Genomic DNA, 22315 nt, shown 5'->3' on the forward strand with positions numbered 1-22315 from the left:
AGTTGAAGTAAAGTAAAATGGTTCATGGCTTCTAAGCAACAGGTTTTGTTTTTTTTAAAAAAGAAGAAAATTCAGAGCAGCATTGTCACAGGATAATTTAACACTATACTACCATATACAAAATTTTGCTAGAGTTGATTAATTACAGTGCAACTTTTCAAATTAAAGCAAAACAAATCCAAAGATTACAAAAATGATTCTGTCTAATCTGAAAATGTGCTGATTTCTATAAGTCACAGAGCATGTGATGTAGGGCAACTGTCTATACTCTCCTTGTGGTGTGTTTTAAAAAAAAGGGAGGTGCTTCTAAAAGCAAAGAACTTACTGGAATTAGAGACTAAATTGACCAAGCAAGTATGTCTCTCCATTTGACTGTTGCTTATCAATGCCAAGCAGACATTTCCTTGAGTCGCTCTATGACAACTGTCCTTTTTGGGTTCAAGTTCACAGTTAAGGCTGGGCTGTTAGGTTAAAAAAAGAGCACTGTTGTCATTGAACCTTTTATACCTCCCTCAATTTCTTAACACCTGAATAAGTCCAAATACAGGATAGTTAATTAAGCATTTCTTTTTCTAGAAACAAATGAAGTCACTTGTCTTTCTTGTTAATTGATGCTTTTTCTGCTTTTTCTCCTGGGAATGATTTTTTTTTACTTAAAGCAGTGAACAGATGAACCACAGTTTATATCTAAGAAATAAACTTGCCAAATGTTGCTGATACTAAAAACAGATTAGTTATTGTGGGAGAAGAAACAGATAATCTAGTTTAAAGTGTGTATTAAACATTTTATAGCATATAAAATGTTTCTTAGCATTAAGTTTTTGTTATGATGCTACCCTAGGGAGAAATGTTAAGGAAAAAAAACTTTCCTGATTATCTTCAATGTAGTTGAAAACAAATACCTCTTATAATGGTAATTAATATGAATTTGTTTTTTATAAAGTATTCTAATTTACCAAATTTCACATTTAGGTGGGGTGGGGAGAGAGGTACTCTCTTCCTAATTTTCCAAATTCTTGAGCTATACTTTGCTTAACTACCATTCCCACCAAGAGTTTGAGACCATTGATAATCATGCTAGTCTATCAAGAACATTCTAAAATATTTTCTATAGTAAAGATAAATAGAAAAGTTACTATACATATTGCTTTATTTGCAACAAATCATGTAAAATTACATGGTTTGAACCAAAAGTATCCTCAGTTACACGAAACAGTTTTTTTAACACTGAGGATGGGTTATTCAAAACTGCTAAAATGAAAGCATCAAAATAGATTATGTCTTTTTCTCCTCAAAATATATCTTTAAAACTCAGAATTCAGAAATTACTTTGCTTGAGTTTCCCAGAGATCTGCTCAGAAATTGCCTACTGTTTAGTATAAATGTTTTTTAAAAAGAAACTCTTCTGCAAATGACTAGAGCAGAAAAATTGTGATGTGGACAGCAGGTTGGAAAACCCAATTACTTAGCTTGTAAATGTATAATGTAGTCCTGGAGGACAGCTGTCTGTTAGTCTCAAGGTATCCTTTCTTCCTATTGCCAGTCCTTTGGCAAGGAATCAAGTTTTAATGACCTTTAAATTCTGAATGGGTGGTATTATATGACGTCAAATAAACCACAAAAAACTTCTTCACTTAGACAAAAGTTCAGTATTTTTTGCCAGTGTTTGAACAGTAGATGCTAGATCATGTTTCTAGGTTTTGTTTTACTAAATTAAAAAAAAAAATGGTGCTTCTGCATTTGATTTCATTACTGGTTGGTTGAAAAATCATTGTAGTGCTCTTTATGGAAGGAAGTTAGGCAAATCATTGTCATGCTCTTTATGGTCACTGGAAAAACCCAGTGCCAGGTGTGTGGGTTTGGCTGTAAGTTTTGAGGTTTTTGGACAACCCGGCTTCGATCCCTGGGTGGGGAAGATCCCCTGGAGAAGGAAATGGCAACCCACTTCAGTATTCTTGCCCAGAGAATCCCCATGGACAGAGGAGTCTGGCAGGCTACAGTCCATGGGGTTGCAAGAGTTGGACTTGGCTACTAAACCACCACCACCAGTGAGTCAGAGGTCTTAGAAGTCTGTCCGTACACCACGTGAGGCTCCTACAGGCATCTCTCCCTGTATCTCTGCCCCTTCCTGTCTCTGTTCCACACTTAGTAATGGGAGATAAGAACAGAAGAGAAAGCACGAAGTTGGCTAGATTGCTAATTCCCAACAAATCATATTCTGGCTCACAGGGGAAATGATAAAGAAGACAATGAAAAGGGTCCAAATTCAGCACATTTTTTTGTCATTAGAATTCGAGGCGTGTTCATGTGACTCCTAAACTAACACATTACTCCACAGAAAATATCATGAAATTACCTCAGATGCTGTGAACGTGCTTCCTGAACTATTTAAGAAGAATAATTATTGTCTTTTTAAAAAAAAAAAAAAACACTCAAAGTTTGGCTTCACAATGTCCTCAAATAGTTTGTTTTCTATTTTAATAGACTTGGAACCCAAGTAATATTTTATACTTTATTTTGTCCTCAGATTATAATTTGATTTTCATGGCTTGGTGTTATATCCCACCATATTTATTTATCTTCTTTACAAGTAAATCAAGAGGTTTTTGCCATTCAGGGTATTTACCAAAGATGAGTCTTTTCTACTAGCCTCATACTACAGAAACCTAGAGTTTTAACTGGGAATTTTGTACTAAAAAAGTGTAAAATTGAGTCAGTCCCTGAAGGGGTTAGGCTATTTCTGTTTAAATCTGGTGATTATAGAAGAAAACTGATTGGTTTTCTGTTTTAGGTTAATTCTCCATACAACTGATGATCATTCCTAGTTTCTCACATGAAGCTGTTTTCCTCTTTCCTGGCTGAGTCTGGATCCTGCTGCCCCGGCCCTTTCATCTGTCTTCACTGTCATGCTCTGTCTTGTTTCACAATACCCTTTCAAATGGTGGAGAGTTCGCTATGACGCCAAATAGTGGGACGGTGGAGTCCTCCGGTCACAAGCAGGGGCTATGGAACCTGCTCAGGGCAGCGTCTCTCTGGCATTCGGTGCCCATAGGTATCCATGCAGGTGGCATGGAGGACCTTGACAGCCGTGTGCATTTCTCAGGTGTCCAAGAACTTCTGAAATATGAGCCAGGCCATGACTTCCATAGTGTGGGAGTCCTGGTTCTTTTTTCTTTATTTTTTTCCTAGTTCTTCTCGAAGGGTCCTTTGAGTCTCTGCTCTCTGATCCTTTTGGGTCATTTGTCACCTCAGCCTTTTTTCCACTCTCTCTTGCTTTATATCCATGAATCCTCAGACATGTCCAGGACTAGGAGAAGTTTCTGTCCTACCTCAGGGGCTGCAGTGAGGATTCCTATCCCCTGTCTGAGAAGCGTCTCCCTTTTGGTACCGCTTGGCTTCCCAGGGTGTTTGCTTCCCTTTGGGCTGGCTGCCCAGTTCTGCCTTCTGACTGACACTTTTTTTTTTGTCTCCTAGGGTGACACCTATGGAAATGAAGCCGAGAAATAAGATCCAGCCTTGTTTATCAAAGCCAGCTTTTGCCTCTCTCCTGAGGTAAAAATACAAAAGAAACCGTGACACACAAAATGTTCAAAAATGTGTTTGTAATTGTTCTCCACACTTGTTTGCTTTTTTTTCTGTGCAAATCTGAGCAATGTAAAATGGATACCCTACATTTAAGGAAGAGCTTGACTGTCCTATGTCTTTTTGTGCTTTTAGTCAGAACTCTGCATATATTTTAAGAAAAGGCATTGAAGAACTCAGTCAGACCAGTTTTCTTTTCATACAGGTGAGATTAGAGAGGTCTGGTTGTGTTTGATCATAAGAGTGCGCTGTCCTTTTTTCTCACCCTCGTTCCCATGTTATTTTCCACCCTTTTTATTTTGTGGTTTCTTCTGCCTTATCTCTGGGTTAAAGTTTACAGCAGAAATTTTCCTTTCACAAACTTTTAATGAACTTCATAGAATATAAATAATGATTGTTGATTACGGTTGTCAGGACTTGAAAAGAATTTACTCTTCCATCCACAAATATTCTTTTTTCACCACAGCTTTGATAGAGTGCTGGTCAGAATGCTTCCAGAAATAAATGACAGTCAGGTCTGGGCATGTTGAACTGTGTAAACACATACAAGCTTTTCAGCATTTTTGTCTATTAAGGATCTAAAATTCACATTTTCTTTTTTTCCTTATTTCCTTATATTATTGTACTGTCCTGTCAACTTAAAAAACATTCACAGCCTAAAAGTTGAGAGTTATGATTTATGTGGTGGGCATTTTTAGGACTTTAAGTCCAGGAGGCAGCATCTCAAGTAACCCTGAGAGAACTGCTTCAAGGAGGGAAAGCTAGGTTATATAGAAGTTTGGCAACAAAGGGCAGGTAGTCTGAATGTTAAAATATTATTGTTAATTAAAGGAAAACCAGATATCTCAAGGAACTTAGTGCTTTTCTATGTATGTGAAGATGCAAGAGTCTGGGCCCACTGAAATCATTCCTTTAACATGCACCTTAGCTCTCTGGAGCTAATGTCCTGTGTTTTCACATCCTGAGTTCCCTCAGGGCTCACCAGTTCACCATCAGTGGTGGCTACAATCACTGGCGACTAAGAGATTATTTACTGGTATGGCAAGAAATGGTCCATTTCTCAGTACCTTTCCATGACTGGTTCTTAATCTTTAGAGGCCACCAGTCCCTTTAAAATCAGCCAACTCTGGAATGCTTTAGAAACAAAATGTTTTTATGTCTAACTATGGGTGTGCCGTGGCTACTTGTAGTCAAGCCATGGGTGTGTGTCCAGTTAGGACCATTGCAAAACTAGAAGAGTGATTAAAGAATTGTTTTGTTTACCGTGACCCATAGTAAGAAGTATATCTTGCCTTGGAACTTAGTGTTTGTACTAAGTTTATTTATAATAAAAAATAAACAATTTTTACCTTTCCTACTCCAGATAGCCTATAATCTGTTCTATTCACTTTTTAAAAATGAGCTGATCTTGACTTGCAAAATTGACTTCATGAGCCACGAACGGTTGCAGACCACAGGTTTGGAATGCTTCTCTAGATTCAAGGTACTCTTTTATCTTTAGCTTTAGAGAAGAAAGGTATTTCCTTTCTGAGAAAACCCAAAGGGGTTAAAATATTTATGAAAGACTGCTCAGCAGATGTGTAAGTCTGCACACCTGTCCTGTGAATGGTATTCCTTGGAGGCAGGGCTATCCTTTGCCAGTAGCCATTGGGAGAAGCTCTGCTGGGAAACCTGGCAGCGTTACCTGTGGTAAATGTGCTAGGCCTGGACCCCTTTGCTTAGTGTTGAGGTTAGGCGTGGTTTCAGCTTTGTTAACTGAAACAAATGGGTTAGTAACTCCAGATAATGGTTACTTCACTTTTTTATAGCTTCAGTTTCTTTATCTTGTCAACTGAATAAAATTTTAAAAAGCACAACCTAAAAGTTGAGAATGTTTTACTTGGGAACCTTGTTACCTTACTGTGGCTCAGCAGGTAAAGAATCCACCTGCAGTGCAGCAGACACAGGAGATGTGGGTTCGATCCTTGGGTCGGAAGGAGCCCCTGGAGGAGGAAATGGCAACCCACTCCCGTATTCTTGCTTAAAAAAAAATCCATGGACAGAGGAACCTGGTGGGCTACAGTCTGTGGGGTCACAAAGAGTTGGACATGACTCAGCGATAGAGCAGAGCACAAACACTCAGGACTGAAGCCTGAGATGGCAGCCTCTCAGATAGCTCTGAGGAATTCTTCCAAAGAGGTAAGGGAGGAGCCAGGATATAGAGTAGTTTTTACTGAAAAAGACAAACAGACATGTTGTCAAACGTTAAAAGATGACTGCTAATCACAAAAACAGACATCTCAAGTTATTGATTTTCATGCTTTTCCATAGATAGGAAGATGCAGGAGTCTGGGTTTATTGAATTATTCTTTTTGTTATGCACCATAACTGTCTAGGGCACTGTCTAAGACTAGTATTCTGTTTTTCTCCATTGTGAATTTCCCTCTGGGGCAGCTGTAGTGGCTGAAGGCTCGCTGGCTTCAGCTTCCTTTGTTTACTGAAATGGCAGGTCACCTTTTCTGTTGACAGTCTAAATTGACTAGTAGAATTTCCTTTTCTTTCTGGGCTTTTGTAGGAGTACCAAGAGCAGATATATAATATGATCATTATAATGTAATATAACCCACTGTAATATAATGTTTACACAATGTCATGTATCATTATTATAGATGAGGCTGATACTTATTGAGCCCCAACTATGTCTGAGACATGGTGCTATCAACTGGAAAAAAAAAAAAGAAAAAACACACAACCTAAAAGTTGAGCCTTATGTTTTATTGGGGGTGTTACTGAGGACTTAAGCTGGGGATACAGCCTCTCAGATAGCTCTGAGGGACTGTTCCAAAGAGGTATAGGAGAAGCCAGGATTTATAGGAGTTTTTGCAAAAACAACAAACCAACATGAGGGAGTCAAACATCAAAAGATTAGTGCTAATTAAACCAGACAGACATCTCAAGATAATGAATTCAGCCCTTTTCTATGTGTGGGAAGATGCAAGAGACTGGATTATTGAAGTTACTCCTTGGATATGCACCATAGCTATCAGGGGCCAGTATCCTGTTTTTGTTTTTCTTCCTGAATTCCCGACAGAGTGCAGTTGGGGTTCAGAGGGAGTAGCTGAAGGGTTAAAGGCTTCAACATCCTTTGTTTACTGAAATGGTAGGCCACATTCTTTGCTCACCGTGTTGAACAATTATTTCATTTAGAAATTTTAAGTCAGGAGACCTGACACTTGTCTTCCCAGAGCAGATCCCAAGCTTAGAGATCAAACCTGATACAGATAACGACCTTTTGAAATTGGCTGGGATCCCCCTCCCCAGGCTGCTAACGCTTGTCACAACTGAATCTGACATACACACTCTTCTCAAGTAGGAAGGGGTGGTCTCTCAACTCTTTGCTTAGTCTGAATATGGTGTCAGTTCTCAGTTCAGCTCTGGAGATCTTGAGCTCCTATGACTTGCCCAGGTTAGTAGTTCCTGAGTAGCAAAACCAGGATAAAGCTGAAGCTAATTCATCCTTACGCGTGCATGCTCACTTGCTTCAGTTGTGTCCGACTCTTGTGACCCCCGTGGACTGTAGCCCACCAGGCTCCTCTGTCCATGAGATTCTCCAGGCAAGAATACTGGAGTGGGTTGCCATGCCCTCCTCCGGAGGATCTTCCCAACCCAGGGACTGAACCCATGCCTCCTGCACGTGAAGGTGGACTCTTTACCACAGCCACTGGGGAAGCGGTCATTCCTGTTCTGGTGCTTCTTATTTCCATTTTGTCTTGTGGCCTCTGAAACCCCAGGGGCACTCTCATCTCCGCCTGCAGTTTATTTATTTAGGAGGAACAAAACTGGTAAAGGTGGAAAGAAGGGACCATTAAAAAACAGAGATGCCTCATGATACGTTCTTGACTGAGAGAGTACCCGAGTATAGCAGTGGGGCAGGGAAGCAATAAGAAGACACCCGTCATTCTTGAGTATATTTTTAATTTAATGACATCAGGAGAGAGTTCAGTTCTAGTTACCTCTAGCTTTTAGTGTATTTTAATTTTCACTGCTGACAACAGCTTTATATATGTGGTATCTTTTCTTTGGGGAGTGGATCAGCATTTATACTTTTATTTTCCCTCATTTGTTCTTTTGTTTCTTCCTGTAGATGGCTGTCATTGGGGTTCACTTGTATTTAAATTTTGCGTCCCCTCCCCCAAGCTGTTACATAATTTTGGTTTTACTACCTGGAAAGCATTTCCATTCTGGGTGTGCAGTTCCATTGCCTATCCTATTCTATGTAACATTTAAATAGTGTTTAAGATGATTTTGAAAGAATCTTAAAAATAATTATATGCTCATTTTATAGTCAATATAACGATAGGAATGACATACTACAGTTTTTTACAGTTGTGATTTTAAAAACCTGCAAATATTATACACATTCGGGAAAGTCATTCTTCATCCTTTTCTTCCAGGTATCATCAGTTTCACCCTTTTCTGTGTGCAGCGAATTTCAAAAATACTGCTTCCTTCTACGGTAGCGATAAGTTTGATTTGCCCTATGGGATAAGAGCATCAGGTCAGTAATATTATTCTTACCCTGCCCTAATACTATGACTGGTGTTTGATGTGAACCATATGTTTTTATATAATTTTAAGGTCTTTTAATCATTTTGTTTCATAGTGATTCCTAAGGATGTGATTTTTGAGATTGGGTGAAAGGAATTATATTTTAATATGTAAATCCCCGTTCCTTTTGAGTCAGTGTAGAATAAAAGAATGAAGAGAGGTAGGTTTTTGTTGTTGTTGTTGAGAAACTGTTTTTCCCGCTTTTGTTTTACCACCGTAATTCGTGAGTTCCATGCCTTACTTTATTCCAGCTGAGAATTAACAAGACAATTCTGTGGGTTGACTTCCTCCTATCTCCCACGTTGCCTCTCTACCTAGGAGTTTTGTGTCATCAGTAAGCTCTAGATCCTTGGGCAGTCTTTTAATTTAATCAGAGGATGTTTTGTTTTTGCTAAAGTTAGAGAGAATTGCTCCATCCTCTAATGAGGAAACAATTTCCCCTCTGCTTACTGACCACTGCTTTGCTTTACATTGTAGATTTTTGAGAAATCCTGAAAGCCTTTTAGGTGACTAGTCTGTCGTTTCCTGAGTTAGATTTTCCTTATTTAGCTGATCCTGTGTGTGTATTTAGAATACATTGTAGAGAGTTTGATAAGTTTAAACTTGCAGAATATTGAGTTCTATATCAGTATCATTTTCTGAATCATCTGATATGATAATTTTTGGTTATGATTATTTTCAGATTAAGCATATTATTTTTCTGGGGTTTTTGGAAAGTGTCCTTAGAGTGTTTATATTTTAGGTGCCCCTGTTAAGTAGTGCTGACTAGTTGCAGTCGTATCATGAATTTTCACCAGGAAATAAATCGTAGGTAATCATACCAGTTTGAAGTGGATTTGGGGGAGGGCAGAGGATAAAGTGGTTTACCAGGAAGTCATGATTGACGTAGGAAGTCATGATTGGTTTTATTCCTAATACTCCACTTGTTTTCTAGCCACACACTTTCGACTTGCTCTTTGGAAACTGCCAAATTGTGATCTCTTTGATGAGTTTGACAAGTGAGTTTGTTTTCTTGCTTCTGTTTTACTTTTAGCTTTAGCTAAGTTTTAGTACAAAATATGTACTTCAGTGTAACATATATTCACTCAGGAAGATTCCATAGCTTTTGTGCATAACTAAAATGCCTAGGAGTTATTTCTGTGGCACTTGCAGTAACAAACTACAAATATAATTTAGACATTGCATAATTGTTGGCTCAAAATTGCAGACAGTCTTGATGACACACCATGCTAGTGCCAAGTCAGGGCATTTTTAACCCACAGTCATCTTTTCTAAGTTGTTGTTACTGAAGAATTAATTCATACTCCCTGTTGATCAGCTCACAGCCTCCCTCCATGGTTCCCATACCTTCCCGTACACGCTCTACATTGCTCAATCATGAGAATCTTTTCTGTTTCACTTGAATATTGGATTTCCGAAACAGCTCTCTTCCTTTTATTCAGAATTGTATTTGAAGGAAGTGAACGATGTGCTTAGACACACATTTTCTGGCAACAAAAGGCAGTTTAGTTTTTAGAAAATTTTGGTGTTCAGTTACCTCTTAGGAACTGAGTTGCCTAAGACAGTCTTCTTAGCAAGTCAACTTATTTTACAGAGATGGGCTTATTTCCCTCAGTTTTAAACTGAATTTTGGACTTTAGCTGGTTGTCCAGTGGGATAAAAAGGGTGACCTGCAGATGTGGGACCTCTATTAAAAAGAAAAATGGGAAGAATTCCCTTCTTATCCAGGAGAATAGAGGCACTTTTTGATACATTCAGAAATGATGGTAGTGGACAAAAGTGTGAAATTGGAGATAGTTCATAAGACAGCGCTGGAGGAGCAGTGCCAGATTTTGTCTGAATTTATTTCTTTTTTCTCTATCAGGGACCCAGATGATTGAGGTGTAATTTATGTAATAATGTTGATTCATTTCAGATTATACTTTTTATAATTTAAAACGATGTCATCAACCTAATCACTTTCAATTTTTATTGCATATCCACAGCAGCCATATATATTTTTTCCTGATATTTATATAACTCTTATCTGTAGAGTATTGTTTTATGCCGACCTTTGGCATGTGTGCTTTTTATCAGTTCTCTCCAATGTTTACAACCACCCAGCAGAGTATGCTTGATGATCTTCATTTTTAAAATCGAGAAACTGAGGCTAGGCAAATCCATGTCATTTGTTATAGTTGGTGAATGTCAGAGCCAAGATGTGAACCTGGATGGGTCTATCCAGGGCTGGATGTTTAAGAGTGACAGTGGTTATGTCTTAAATAACTGTAGCAAGTATCTGCAAATCTTTGAAAAACTCTTTGTCCCTATAAATGTGAGATACTGTCAGGATTCTAGATGGTACGTGACTGGAGGTTTTGTTCTGGCCTGGTCTCTATCTCAGAACTGTTGTTTAGTTGCTCAGTTGTATCCGATTCTTTGTGACCCCATGGACTGCAGCATGCCAGGCTTCCCAGTCCTTTACTAGCTCCTGAAGTTTGCTCGAACTCATGTTTATTGAGTTGGTGATGTGATGGTATCTAACCATCTCATCCTCTGATGCCCTCTTCTCCTTTTGTCTTCAATCTTTTCCAGCATCAGGGTCTTTCCAATGAGTTGGCTCTTCTCATCAGGTGGCCAAAGTATTGGTGCTTCAACTTCAGCATCAGTCCTTCCAATGAATATTCAGGGCTGATTTCCTTTAGAATTGACTGGTTTGATCTCCTTACTTTCCAAGGGACTCTCAAAAGTCTTCTCCAACACCACAGTTTGAAAGCACCAATTCTTTGATGCTCAGCCTTCTTTATGGTCCAACTCTCACACCTATGCATGACTACTGGAAAAACCATAGCTTTGACTAGACAGACCTTTGTTGGCAAAGTGATGCCTCTGCTCTTTAATACATTGTCTAGGTTTGTCATAGCTTAAAATTCTCTGTGCTTTATTTAGTTGCTTTCAGAGCCACTCTCTACACAAGTGTTCATCATCTGTATGTACCTCAGCCAGGCTACTTCCTCTCTTCTTGCTGACTTGGTCTGGCTCTTCCCCACACTTCCTCCTTTCTCACAGGGAGTGCCCCCCAATGCCCACCATCAACTCACATCAAGTTCTTAGTGTCACCAGCACTGGGAGGGAGGCGGGTGTGGGTGGGGATGAAGGATTGCAAATCATGCTGATGGCACAAGGGTTCTTGGATCTGAACTTGTTAAGAGATGGAAGTCACATCAGTGTACAGACAGAAACCATTCAGGTGTGGAGTGAATGGCGAATATCCCTGTTGGGGCCTCCCAGAGCAAGCACAGTGATGTGCTGGACACTCAGCACTGCTCAGTTGCTTGTTTGATGTGTCCAAAGTTGGTCCCTAGAGATGTCAGAAGGAGTGTTTTGAAAGTAAATAAGAATATACTTGTGACAAAATTATCTTCTTTTACATATTGACTTTTAGGAGGAGTTCACATGTGATAATAAATTTGACCTACAGTCTAAGTTCGTCCTTCTACATTTGTCTGAAACCCACAGTACAACCCAAAGATCATAGCAGGCCTCAGCCCATGCCCAAGTTTATATTTTAAGTAAACTCCAGCAAAGCAGAATACACTTAACTGCCAACTGCTGTCTCAGAGTCTCCTTAGTCTGTCCCTCGAGTGACCTTTATATGGTTCTCATTTCTCCTCTTTGCCTGAGAAAATGCTCTAGAAGAAAGGTCTGAGAACAGTAGGTCTTCTCAGGCTGAGGATATGGACCCCCTCTTAGTTGAGGAGTCCTCCCGGAGCCTGCTCTGTGGATCTGGGAGCTATGGCCCACGTGCATTAGGAAGGGTCTCTGGGTGCACTCTTTGTAGGATTCTGTGGGTCAGAGAGGAGAGGGGCTCAGGTGGAGAGAGGCAAGAACCTCCTTTTCAAGTCCCTTCCCCCTTTGGCTTTTCCATTCACCCTCTGTCCTCTTTGTCCTTCCAGAAAGCTTCAGATACTTTTTTATTGTTTCAGATCTGAACTCTTTACTTACCCCATGTAGCAAAAACGATCTCTTAGTTGGGGTAGATTTCTTTTTTGTTTTTTTGGCTACTCTACCTGGCTTGCAGGATTTTAGTTCCCCAGGGAGGGATTGAACTTTCACCCTCTGCAGTGCAAGCACTGTCCTAGGGACATTCTGGGATAGATTACACTGTGAATTAGAAAACTCCAAATATCAGTTCCATTTATACAATACAAATTTTCCTCTTTCTGACAATTGGCATGTAAATGAAGTCTGCATATAAGCATTCTCAGACCAGCTCAGTGACCAAGGCTTCTCTGTTGTGACTGTTATTCCTCCCTATGGTCCATTCTGATGGTTGGACTTTGACCAGTCATATGTACATTCTAGCCAGTAGAGGAGACAAAGGAGGAAGGGCATGCCCCCAGCCATTGAGACTTCCCTCCTTCTTTAAGGCCATTTCCCCAAAATTACATACATCCAGTGATGTGCTGGAGCTAGTTGGTACCAACCTGTGATAGCTGGCACTCTTCCCAACTCTGTGTCCAATGCCATCAAGGTGGAAGATTGAAGATAGCCATGGTGGGAATGTATACCATGGAAAATGGCAATGCTACAAACCAAGGCTCCCCATCATCTCCCTGTCTCCCAAAGAGGACTAATTGTTAAAAAAAGAAAAACAAAAAAACTTGCTGGCAGCCACCAATTATATCCCACTGGCTAGAGGTATAATTACAGGGCCACACCTCGCTGGGAGGTGGACTGGAAAGTGTAGCCTCTATTCTCGGTGGCTGTGTGCCCACCTAATGAAACATAATTATTGAGTGGCAAGTAACAGTCTTTGTCAGTGTTGTCTACCATTTTCTGTTTCTGTGCCTGGAAATATTCAAGATTCTAAAGTCAGTTATATAACACTATACCAACCTCGCTCACCTGAAGCAGCCAGTTGTGGTTTGTCTCTTGGAGATGAAAGCTGTTGAAAAATGTTGATGTCGCAGATCATTCGGAGGTGGAGTTTCTTACAGAGGTCTTTTTTATGCCATCTTTGTAGGTAATGTGAGTAAAGTAACTCAGTGAGCCAGATAAGCCTTTTTCTAAATTTAGTACCATGAAGAACTTGGGCCAGAATTAGAGGGGAGGGAACAGGAGTGTGTGTTTGGCCATAGCTCTGTGTGGAAGACCCTTGGAGTTGTAACAATTCCATGCTTGTTCTTTGTTCCACCTCCATGTTTCCCTACCCTCTTTGCCCCCACCACTAACTGCTCCCACCAACCTGTTCTTTTCCAGAGTTTTTGGTCACTTAGCAAAAATTGTAGTAATTGGCCTCTCCTCTTCAAATTACATCTATTATATTTTCCTTATATGAAAAGATTTCATTTTAGAAAAAATAATTCATTCTAGAAAATTGCCTTTCTCCATGATTTTGTGACAGTTCTGTTATTCCTGTGAAAAGATGAGAACACACAGTAGGCCATTTGCATCCCCCATTCTTAGTTTATTTGTTTATCTTTTTGGTATGTGGTTTTTTTATTGAAATATAATTGCTTTACAATGTTGTGTTTCTGCTACACAGTATCGTGAGTCAGCTATATGTATACATATATCCCCTTCCTCTTGAGTCTCCCTCCCACCCTCTGCCCTATTCTACCTCTCTAGGTCATCACAGAGCACCGAGCTGAGCTCCTTGTGTTATACAGCAGCTTCCCACTAGCTATCAGTTTTATCCATAGTACTGTATATATGTCAACCCTGTCTGTCAGTTTGTCCCCCCCCCCACCCCCTTGCTGTGTCCACAAGTTCATTCTTTACATCTGCACATCTGTTCCTGCCCTGCAGATGTGTTCATCAGTACCATTTTTTCTAGAGTCCATATATATGTGTTAATATACGGTGTTTGTTTTTCTCTTTCTGACTTAATTCACTCTGTAGGACAGACTCTGGGTTCATCCATATCACTTCCACTGACTCAACTTCGTTCATTTTTATGGCTGAGTAATATCCCTTTGTGTGTATATATACTGCACCTTCTGTATTCATTCATCTGTTGATGGACATCTAGGCTGCTTCCATGTCTTGGCTATAGTAAATAGTGCTGTAATGAACATTGAGGGTACATGCGTCCCATAGGTTTTTGGTCATTGTTTTTGTTATTTATTTCTATGTATTTTTATTTCCTACTTAGTCTCTGTAGTAATCACTTGGTTATTTAGCAGTGCATTGTTTAGCCTCCATGTTTCTGTATTTTTTATAGTTTTGTTCCTTAGATTAATTTCTAATCTCATAGTATTGTGGTCAGAAAAGATGCTTGAGACTGTTTTAGTTTTATTAAATCTTCTGAGACTTGATTTGTGACCCAAGATGTAGTCTATCCTGGAGAATGTTCCATGGCACTAGAGAATGTATTCACTGCTTTCAGGTGGAATGTTCAAAATTATCAATTAAATCTATCTAGTCTGTTGAGTCACTTAGAGCTTGTATTTCTTTCTTTATTTTGTATGGATGATCTGTCTGTGGGTGTAAGGGGGGTGCTGAAGTCCCTCACTATTATTGTGTTACTGTTGATGTCTCCTTTTATGGTTATTAGCATTTGCCATATGTATTGAGGTGCTCCTATGTTGAGTGCATAAATATTTGTAATTGTTATGTCATCTTCTTGGTTCGATCCTTGAGGTATGTGTATCCTTGAGGTATGTGTTTTTAATGGAAGGTTAGTAATCTTGGGCTTTCTCCTTTATATTCTTTCTGGGTTTCACTCCTGAGCAGTGGTCCAACAGGTTGGGATGGGGTGAAGGTTGAGGTTGCTGAACCATTCCCGAAGAATCCCAGTTACCTGAGCTCCCTGTCCCTGTTCAGTTGTGTGGACTGGGTCTGTGCTGTGCTAAGTTGCTTCAGTCCTGTCTGACTCTTTGCAACCCCATGGACTGGAGCCTGCCAGGCTCCTCTGTCCATGGGGATTCTCCAGGTAGGAATACTGGAATGGGTTGCCATGCCTTCTTCCAGGGGATTTTTCCCACCCAGGGATCGAACCTGTGTCTGTTGCATCTCCTGCATTGGCAAGTGGGTTCTTTACCACTAGTGCTGCCTGGGAAGCCTGTGGACTGGGAGCCAGACCCAAAAGCATAGTAAAGTCACAGAGTGGGTCAGAGGCAGGAAGGATGGAGATCACTAGTCCAGTTCCCTCATTATGAAGATGAGAACACTGAGGCCCATTAGAGGTTAGGGGGTCTCTACACTTGTACTCCTCTCTATTTCCTCCCTCTGCATTTTAGCAGAAGACTCCACAATTAATGTCTTAGACTGAACATCGTCTGAAGAGGTAAAGGAAAGAAAACACTGTAACTGTGAATTCTGTTTGATATATTCTTTAGAATTTCCAGGGCTGTAAGCAGTCCCCCACCGTTATTTAATGTGGCTTCTGTCTTTATCCTTAACCTCAAACCATTTAGAAAAAAAATATTTAAGACTGCATTGGGTCTTAGTTGCAGCATGTGAGGTCTTCTTGCATCATGCAGGATCTTTTGTTGTGGTGCACAAGCTCTCTGGTTGCAGTTCATGGGGCTCCAGAGATTGTGGGCTTAGTAATTACAGTATTCAGGCTTAGTTGCTCCATGGCATGTGGAATCTTAGTTCCTTGACCAGGGAATTGAACCTGTGTCCCCTGCATTTCAAGGCAGATTCTTAACCACTGGACCACCAGGGAAGTCCTGACCTCAAACGATTTTTAATGTTTTCATAGGCTTAAACTAAAACATCTCTATGTTACATATATATAATCACAAGGGATTTGATTGATACCTGAATGGTCTAGTGGTTTTCTCTTCAATTTAAATCTGAATTTTGCAATAAAGTGTTCATGATCTGAGCCATAGTCAGCTCCTGGTCTTGTTTTTGCTGACTGTAAGGAGCTTCTCCATATTTGGCTGCAAAGAATATAATCAATCTGATTTTGGTATTGACCACTTGGTAATGTTCACGTGTAGAACAGTCTCTTGTATTGTTGGAAGAGGGTGTTTGCTGTGACCAGTGCGTTTTGCAGAAAGTGAAGAAGAACTAAAGCCTCTTGATAAAAGTGAAAGAGGAGAGTGACAAAACTAGCTTAAAGCTCAACATTCAGAAAACTAAGACCATGGCATCCGGTCCCATCACTTCATGGTGAATAAATCCGGAAACAATGGAAACAGTGACAGACTTTATTTTAGGGGGCTCCAAAATCACTGCAGATGGTGACTGCAGCCATGAAATTAACAGATGCTTGTTGCTTGGAAGAAAAGCTATGACCAACCTAGACAGCATATTAAAAAGCAGAGATATTACTTTGCTGACAAAAGTCCTTCTAATCAAAGCTGTGGTCTTTCCATTAGTCATGTGTGGATGTGAGAGTTGGACTATAAAGAAAGCTGAGCGCTGAAGAATTGGTGCTTTTGAACTGTGGTGTTGGAGTAGACTCTTGAGAGTCTCTTGGACTGCAAGGAGATCCAACCAGTCCATCCTAAAGGAAGCCAGTCCAATGAATATTCATTGGAAGGTCTGATGCTGAAGCTGAAACTCCAGTACTTGGCCACCTGATGCAAAGAACTGACTTATTCGAAAAGACCCTGATGCTGGGAAAGACTGAAGGCGGGAGCGGAAGGGTCTGACAGAGGATGAGATGATTGGATGTCATCACCAACCTGATGGACATGAGTTTGAGCAAGCTCCAGGAGTTGGTGATGGACAGGGAGGCCTTGTGTGCTGCAGTCCCTGGGATTGCAAAGAGCTGGACACAACTGAGTGACTGAACTGATGTTTCATGTGTAAATTCATTGAAATAGAACCATATTCAAGTTTTTCCCTCTTAAATGATCTGGATAGAATCTTCTCTGAATAGATAGTACTGAAAAAGTTTTCTCAACTGTCGTCCTAAAGATCATGCACAGTAAATATGTCAGTTGGCCTTCTCTGTAATTTCACCTCCAGCCAGAGGATCCTAAATGTGGGAAAGAAAAACAGTCTCAAAGAAATGTTGAGAAACCATTTTTTTTCCCCTTAAGGTGAAACTGACATAAGGTAAATGAACCATTTTAAAGAGAACAGTTTAGTGGCATTTATTACAGTCACAATATTATGCAGCCACCACCTTTAGCTAGTTCCAAAAAGACAAACCATTTTAAAACAAGTATTAGAGTAACCTTTTGTGTTTGCTTTGTTTTTTCACGTTCCTCCTTTTATGGGAATACTCAAACTAGCTGTCTGGCTAGAACTTCGGCAGCGGAGAAGTGACAGGAATAATGGGGTGACAGATGATAAGGACAGAAAAGGATAGGTTAGGAAACTGTTTTATTCTTTTGTGAGGGAGTGGGGAGGGCAGGTGGTGGCATGGTCCATCTAAAATAGAGGAGACAGCGTAGTGAAAAATTGCTAGAGCCAGCAGGTCAGTTGTAACTTTCCTGTGATCTTGGGCAAATTTCTGAATTTCTGAACCTTGGTTTCTTATAAAAGAAGAGGCGGAACTGCATATGCACATTATACCAGAATCAGTTTTGCTAGTTAATCGTTAAGTGAGGGTGAGCATTATGCAATAGTTAAGTCAGTGTAACCACTGGAAGAAACTGTGTGAAGGGTACGCAGGACTTCTCAGTAGTATTTTTGCAACTTACTGTGACTCTAGAATTAGTGGGTTACCATTTCCTTCTCCAGTGCATGAAAATGAAGTTGCTCAGTCATGTCCGACCCTCAGTGACCCCATGGACTGTAGCCTTCCAGGCTTCTCTGTCCATGGGATTTTCCAGGCAAGAGTACTGGAGTGGGGTGCCATTGCCTTCTCCGTATTTCAAAATAGAAAGCTTAAATTGAAAACATATGACCACCTGAAACTTGTAAATGAATGTTCATAGTAGCATCATTCATAATAGCCCCAGAGTGGAAACAGTCGAAATGTCCAGCCTCTGCTGAATGGATAAATTAAATGTACATCCACATGATGGAATATAATTCAGTCATAACAAGCAGTGTACTGATTCATGCTCTAGCATGAAGGAAACTTGAAAACATTTTGCTCAGTTCAGTGAAGGAGATCGGTCACAAAAGATCACATACTTGTATGACTGCATTTACTGTACGTGACTACCATTTCCAGGTGGTGCAGTGGTAAAGTAATCCACCTGCCAATACAGGAGATGCAAAGAGATGAGGATTTGATCCCTGGGTTGGGAAGATCCTTGAATAGGAAATGACAACCCATTCCAGTATTCTTGCCTGGAAAATTCCATGGACAGAGGAGCCTGACAGGCTACAGTCCATGGGGTTGCAAAGAGTTGCTCACGACTGAACTCAAGAGCATATCAACATGTCTACTGTACAGGAAATGGCCAGACTAAACAAATCAATTGTAGATAGAAAGATTAGTTGAGCCGCTGACAAGGGTGAGGGTGGCAGTGGAGTAACCCCTACTGTCTGTGGGGTGTCTTTGCAGGGAGATGAAAATGTTCTGGGTTGGATAATGGTGATTGTGGCACAGCTTTGTGAATGCTAAGAACCTGCTGAATTTTATTATTTAAAAGGGTGAATTTTGTGGCCTGTGAATTATATTTTAATAAAAAAAAAAAACAGTTTTAAAAAGGAGGGGGGATGGTTGAGGTGTCCTCTAGATTCCTTTCCAGCTGCTTTGTTCAGAGGGCACAGTGATGCCCCAATTAGAACAAATGTTTAGGAATAACACACTGTAGTTCTTGTGCCGTATTTGCCCTGTGCTGTCACTGTTGATTTCTCAGGACTCTAGTTTCTCATTATTCTCCAAAGCACAGCTCGTGCAGGATGGCCATATATATATATATATTTATATATTTATATTTTCATAAATGTAATTGAAGATATTTTAAGGGAATTGCATCACAAAGAAGAGGTACTTAGAATGTGCCCATGTAATGAGGTCCTGACCCTTCCTGGCTGTCCATGGAGCTCCTTAGCACCTGCTTGAACCCTGGCCCTGAGGGCTGTTCCCTTTTCCTCAGTGGGAGTGCCTCCTTCCACAGCCAGAGCGGTGGAAACCCTGAATTACAGAATCTTAGCCCTCACTTAAAATATATGAGCCAGATCTCCACTCCCAACCGTCACCATTGCATTCTGCAAAGAGCGCCTGAGTCCCGCACAGGTGGTTCTAGAGTAACTCAACATAAATATCTCACTTAATGGAAGCACTGTGTTAAGTCAGTTGCTTGTTAAACAGATGGGGAATTTGTGAAAGTTTCCTAGTTGCTCAGTTAGGCAGAATGAATTATGTCAGCATCAGCAGAGCTGGGTTAGATTGGCAGTCAGGACAAGAACATGGCCTTTGACAACTTAAGATGTCAGCAGTGTATTTATTAAAAAAAAAAAAAAAGCCCAAGCTCTATAAGAAATATCAGTGTCTGCTTCACTGCTCTGGACATCTTCCAGTCTCACAGTGTCTTTACATGGCAGCATTTTCAGCCAGGAGGAAGACTTGAGACTGAGGGGAGGTTGATATTCTGCTTCAACAAAGTGAACCATACATGGCAAAGAGAAACATAAGTGTGTTTTATAGCAGCTACTGTGGTCAGATGTTGGATGGAGAGAGACACAGAAACCATGGTACACATGCTAGGGGTAATGGCTCCATACAGCATAGATCAGCAACATTCCAGACCTCGGTAAGGGGGCTTCCCTGGTGCGCTAGTGGTAAAGAATTTGCCTAACAATGCAGGAGGTGCAGAAGATGTGGGTTCAATCCCTGGATAGGGCAGATCCCCTGGAGGAGGAAATGGCAACCCACTCTAGTATTCTTGCCTGTAAAATTCCATGGATAGAGAAGTCTGGTGGGCTACATCCATGGGGTTACGAAGAGTTGGACTCGACTGAGAGACTGAGCATGCACACAGACCTCAGTGATTTCCTTACTTCATAAAAGGGCATACTGAGACCCAGGAGGTTCCATCACAAGACCAGGGTCCCAGAGATGCTGACTGGGGGGTTCAGAGCTAGCAGCGAGCCCTCCACCCCGACCCATTGCACAGGCTTGCAAGTGACACTGTTCCTAAGAGTGATCTGAACTCAGCAGATGTTTATTATATCCCATATCTAAAGATGTGTGGGTTAAGGTCCACAGATTTGTGGATCCGGTTCATAGGGCAGCCATGTATGGCTGCACAGACTGGAGTGCACAAACCCAGGGGGTGCCGACGTGCACATGTAGTTGTCTGGATGGTACCTTTGTATTTGGAGTGTGTGCACTGGCTCTGGTTACAGGATTGAATCTGTGGCTCAGTGATGTCAGGGCAGCTTCTTGGTGGTTCTCTCTGTCTTTCTCTCTCAGGTTTGAGATGACTACAGCTGCGCTAGCCTTATCATGTGTCAGTATCTAAGTGGAAAGGAAGGGATGGCTAGAACGAAACTGTTCTTTTCAAACCATTCTCTTCCTGAGGGTAGAGGGTTTCCCAGAGCATCCAACAGATTTCCCTAATATCTGATTGCCCAGGGATGGGTCACATGGCCACATCTACACCAACCTTGGCACAAGAATATACTCACCACTGTTAGGCTTGTGAAAGCAAGGCTCTGCCAGCAGGCACAGGGGTAATAGGAATATGACATGTGGGATCTGCCAAAGATTGTTACATTGAAGATGGAATGATACATTTTAATGTATATGATGCTGCTGAAGGGACAAATGAAGATCGTAAAGCATTCAGAAAAGACAGATCATAGATCACGGGAAGTGGACAGTTCAGATTTACTTCCCCTACATTGATGGCTGATGTTTCACTGCATAATTTAGTAACTTTTCTGGATTTGCCTGACTGATTGAGAAATATGTCTTTTACCTACAGGAAGTGTAAGCTCTTACCATTATTATCTCAGCAGTTTTCTAGGTTTTTCATTAACAAGTTCAAGCAGTCCGGAATTATTTTGTTTTCTGGGTAAGCAATTTGGAGGCATATGGATTTCTCTGTTTCCAGGATAGAGGAAGGAAGAACAGATATCTGTTTCTCCAGATACAAAGTCACGCTTAAAGTGACAACCAAAGCAGTTTCTGAAATGTACAACTTGTGAATCAGGAAATTTCAGATTAGAGGATGCAGAAATATAAATGATGCTGTTCTTGCCCTTTAGGGACTCACAGTTCACTGCAGCTGTTTGTGCATGGTGTGCCCAGTCGTGTCCGACTCTGCAGCCCCAAGGACTGCAGCCTGCCGGGCTCCTCGGGCCATGGGATTCTCCAGGCAAGAGTACTGGAGTGGATTGCCATTTCCTCCTCCAGAATCTTCCCGACCCAGGGACTGACCCACCATCTCTTGCATCTCCTGCATTGGCAGGTGGATTTTTTAACTACTTGCACAGCCTGGGAAGCCTGTGTTAATTAAATAACGTAAAGTAAAGAGAGTCACCCAAAGGTCACTGAAAATTATTGATTCATGCCATGGAAACAAGGGAGGCCAGGAGCCCAGGCCAGAGGATGAAGCCATGGATAGGGTGAATCACTCCTTTGATAACATGAGGTTACCTTCTGGGGAGAGAGGGAAGCAGTGAGTAACAAGGTGTGTGGTTCAGACTGTACCTGTTCCATTGTGCATTTCCTAGTGTCACGGGGGCATTGTGAGTCTCCGCTGCAGAGAAGATGTTATTACCAAAGAGTAGTCTTAGGCACATCCCTAATGAAGTTTCTAGTGTTATACATGATATGATATTCCAAAAAAAAAAAAAAAGTGTGGATCTTTGCCTTATCCCTTGCCGGAAGGAAAAGGAAAATTCCATTGATAAGGTTTGCTTTTAAAGACATCAGTAAACTTTTCCCATGGTGAAGGACCTTCCCCCATTCCACCTGCCCTCTGCAAAGCCAACAGAGAAGAAAACAGTGATATTTCTAAAATGTGTGACCTTGGCAGTATAAAGCGTCTTTGGAACTGGAGTTCTCTTGGGTGAGACAGTGTCCATACGATTTCTTTCCATTTTTCCCAAGTGGAAAGAGGCTGAGAAGATTGGCTAGAAGAAATGACTGGGGAGGGGAGTGGCCTGCAGCCTTCTTTGAAGAAAAGAGGGTTAGTCTAGATGCCATACATTTTAGAAATTCCTCCTTCACCTCCACACAGGTGACCTCATAGGAATGGAGCGGTTATTCCCATCCTGTCCATTCCTAGCCACTCCCTCCCTGGTGCCCAGCCTTGCTTAGTGTTCTGAAGGGGAGGTGAAGCCAGTGTCT

General features: G+C 41.0%; 1 protein-coding gene across 6 annotated transcripts in view; it reads left to right on the forward strand.

The window, feature by feature from the left end:
- ST3GAL6 (ST3 beta-galactoside alpha-2,3-sialyltransferase 6) overlaps positions 1 to 22315 on the forward strand; it is a 125550-nt gene that overhangs the window by 83816 nt on the left and 19419 nt on the right. For all 6 annotated transcript variants that reach the window (XM_068973850.1, XM_068973841.1, XM_068973882.1 and 3 more), the window contains 3 exons: positions 3475 to 3552; positions 8016 to 8119; positions 9104 to 9167. In XM_068973850.1, the coding sequence (XP_068829951.1) occupies positions 3475 to 3552; positions 8016 to 8119; positions 9104 to 9167 (246 nt within the window). The remainder of the gene's footprint in view (positions 1 to 3474; positions 3553 to 8015; positions 8120 to 9103; positions 9168 to 22315) is intronic.

The sequence above is a fragment of the Capricornis sumatraensis genome, chromosome 1 (assembly GCF_032405125.1).
Source record: "Capricornis sumatraensis isolate serow.1 chromosome 1, serow.2, whole genome shotgun sequence".
NCBI lineage: Eukaryota > Metazoa > Chordata > Mammalia > Artiodactyla > Bovidae > Capricornis > Capricornis sumatraensis.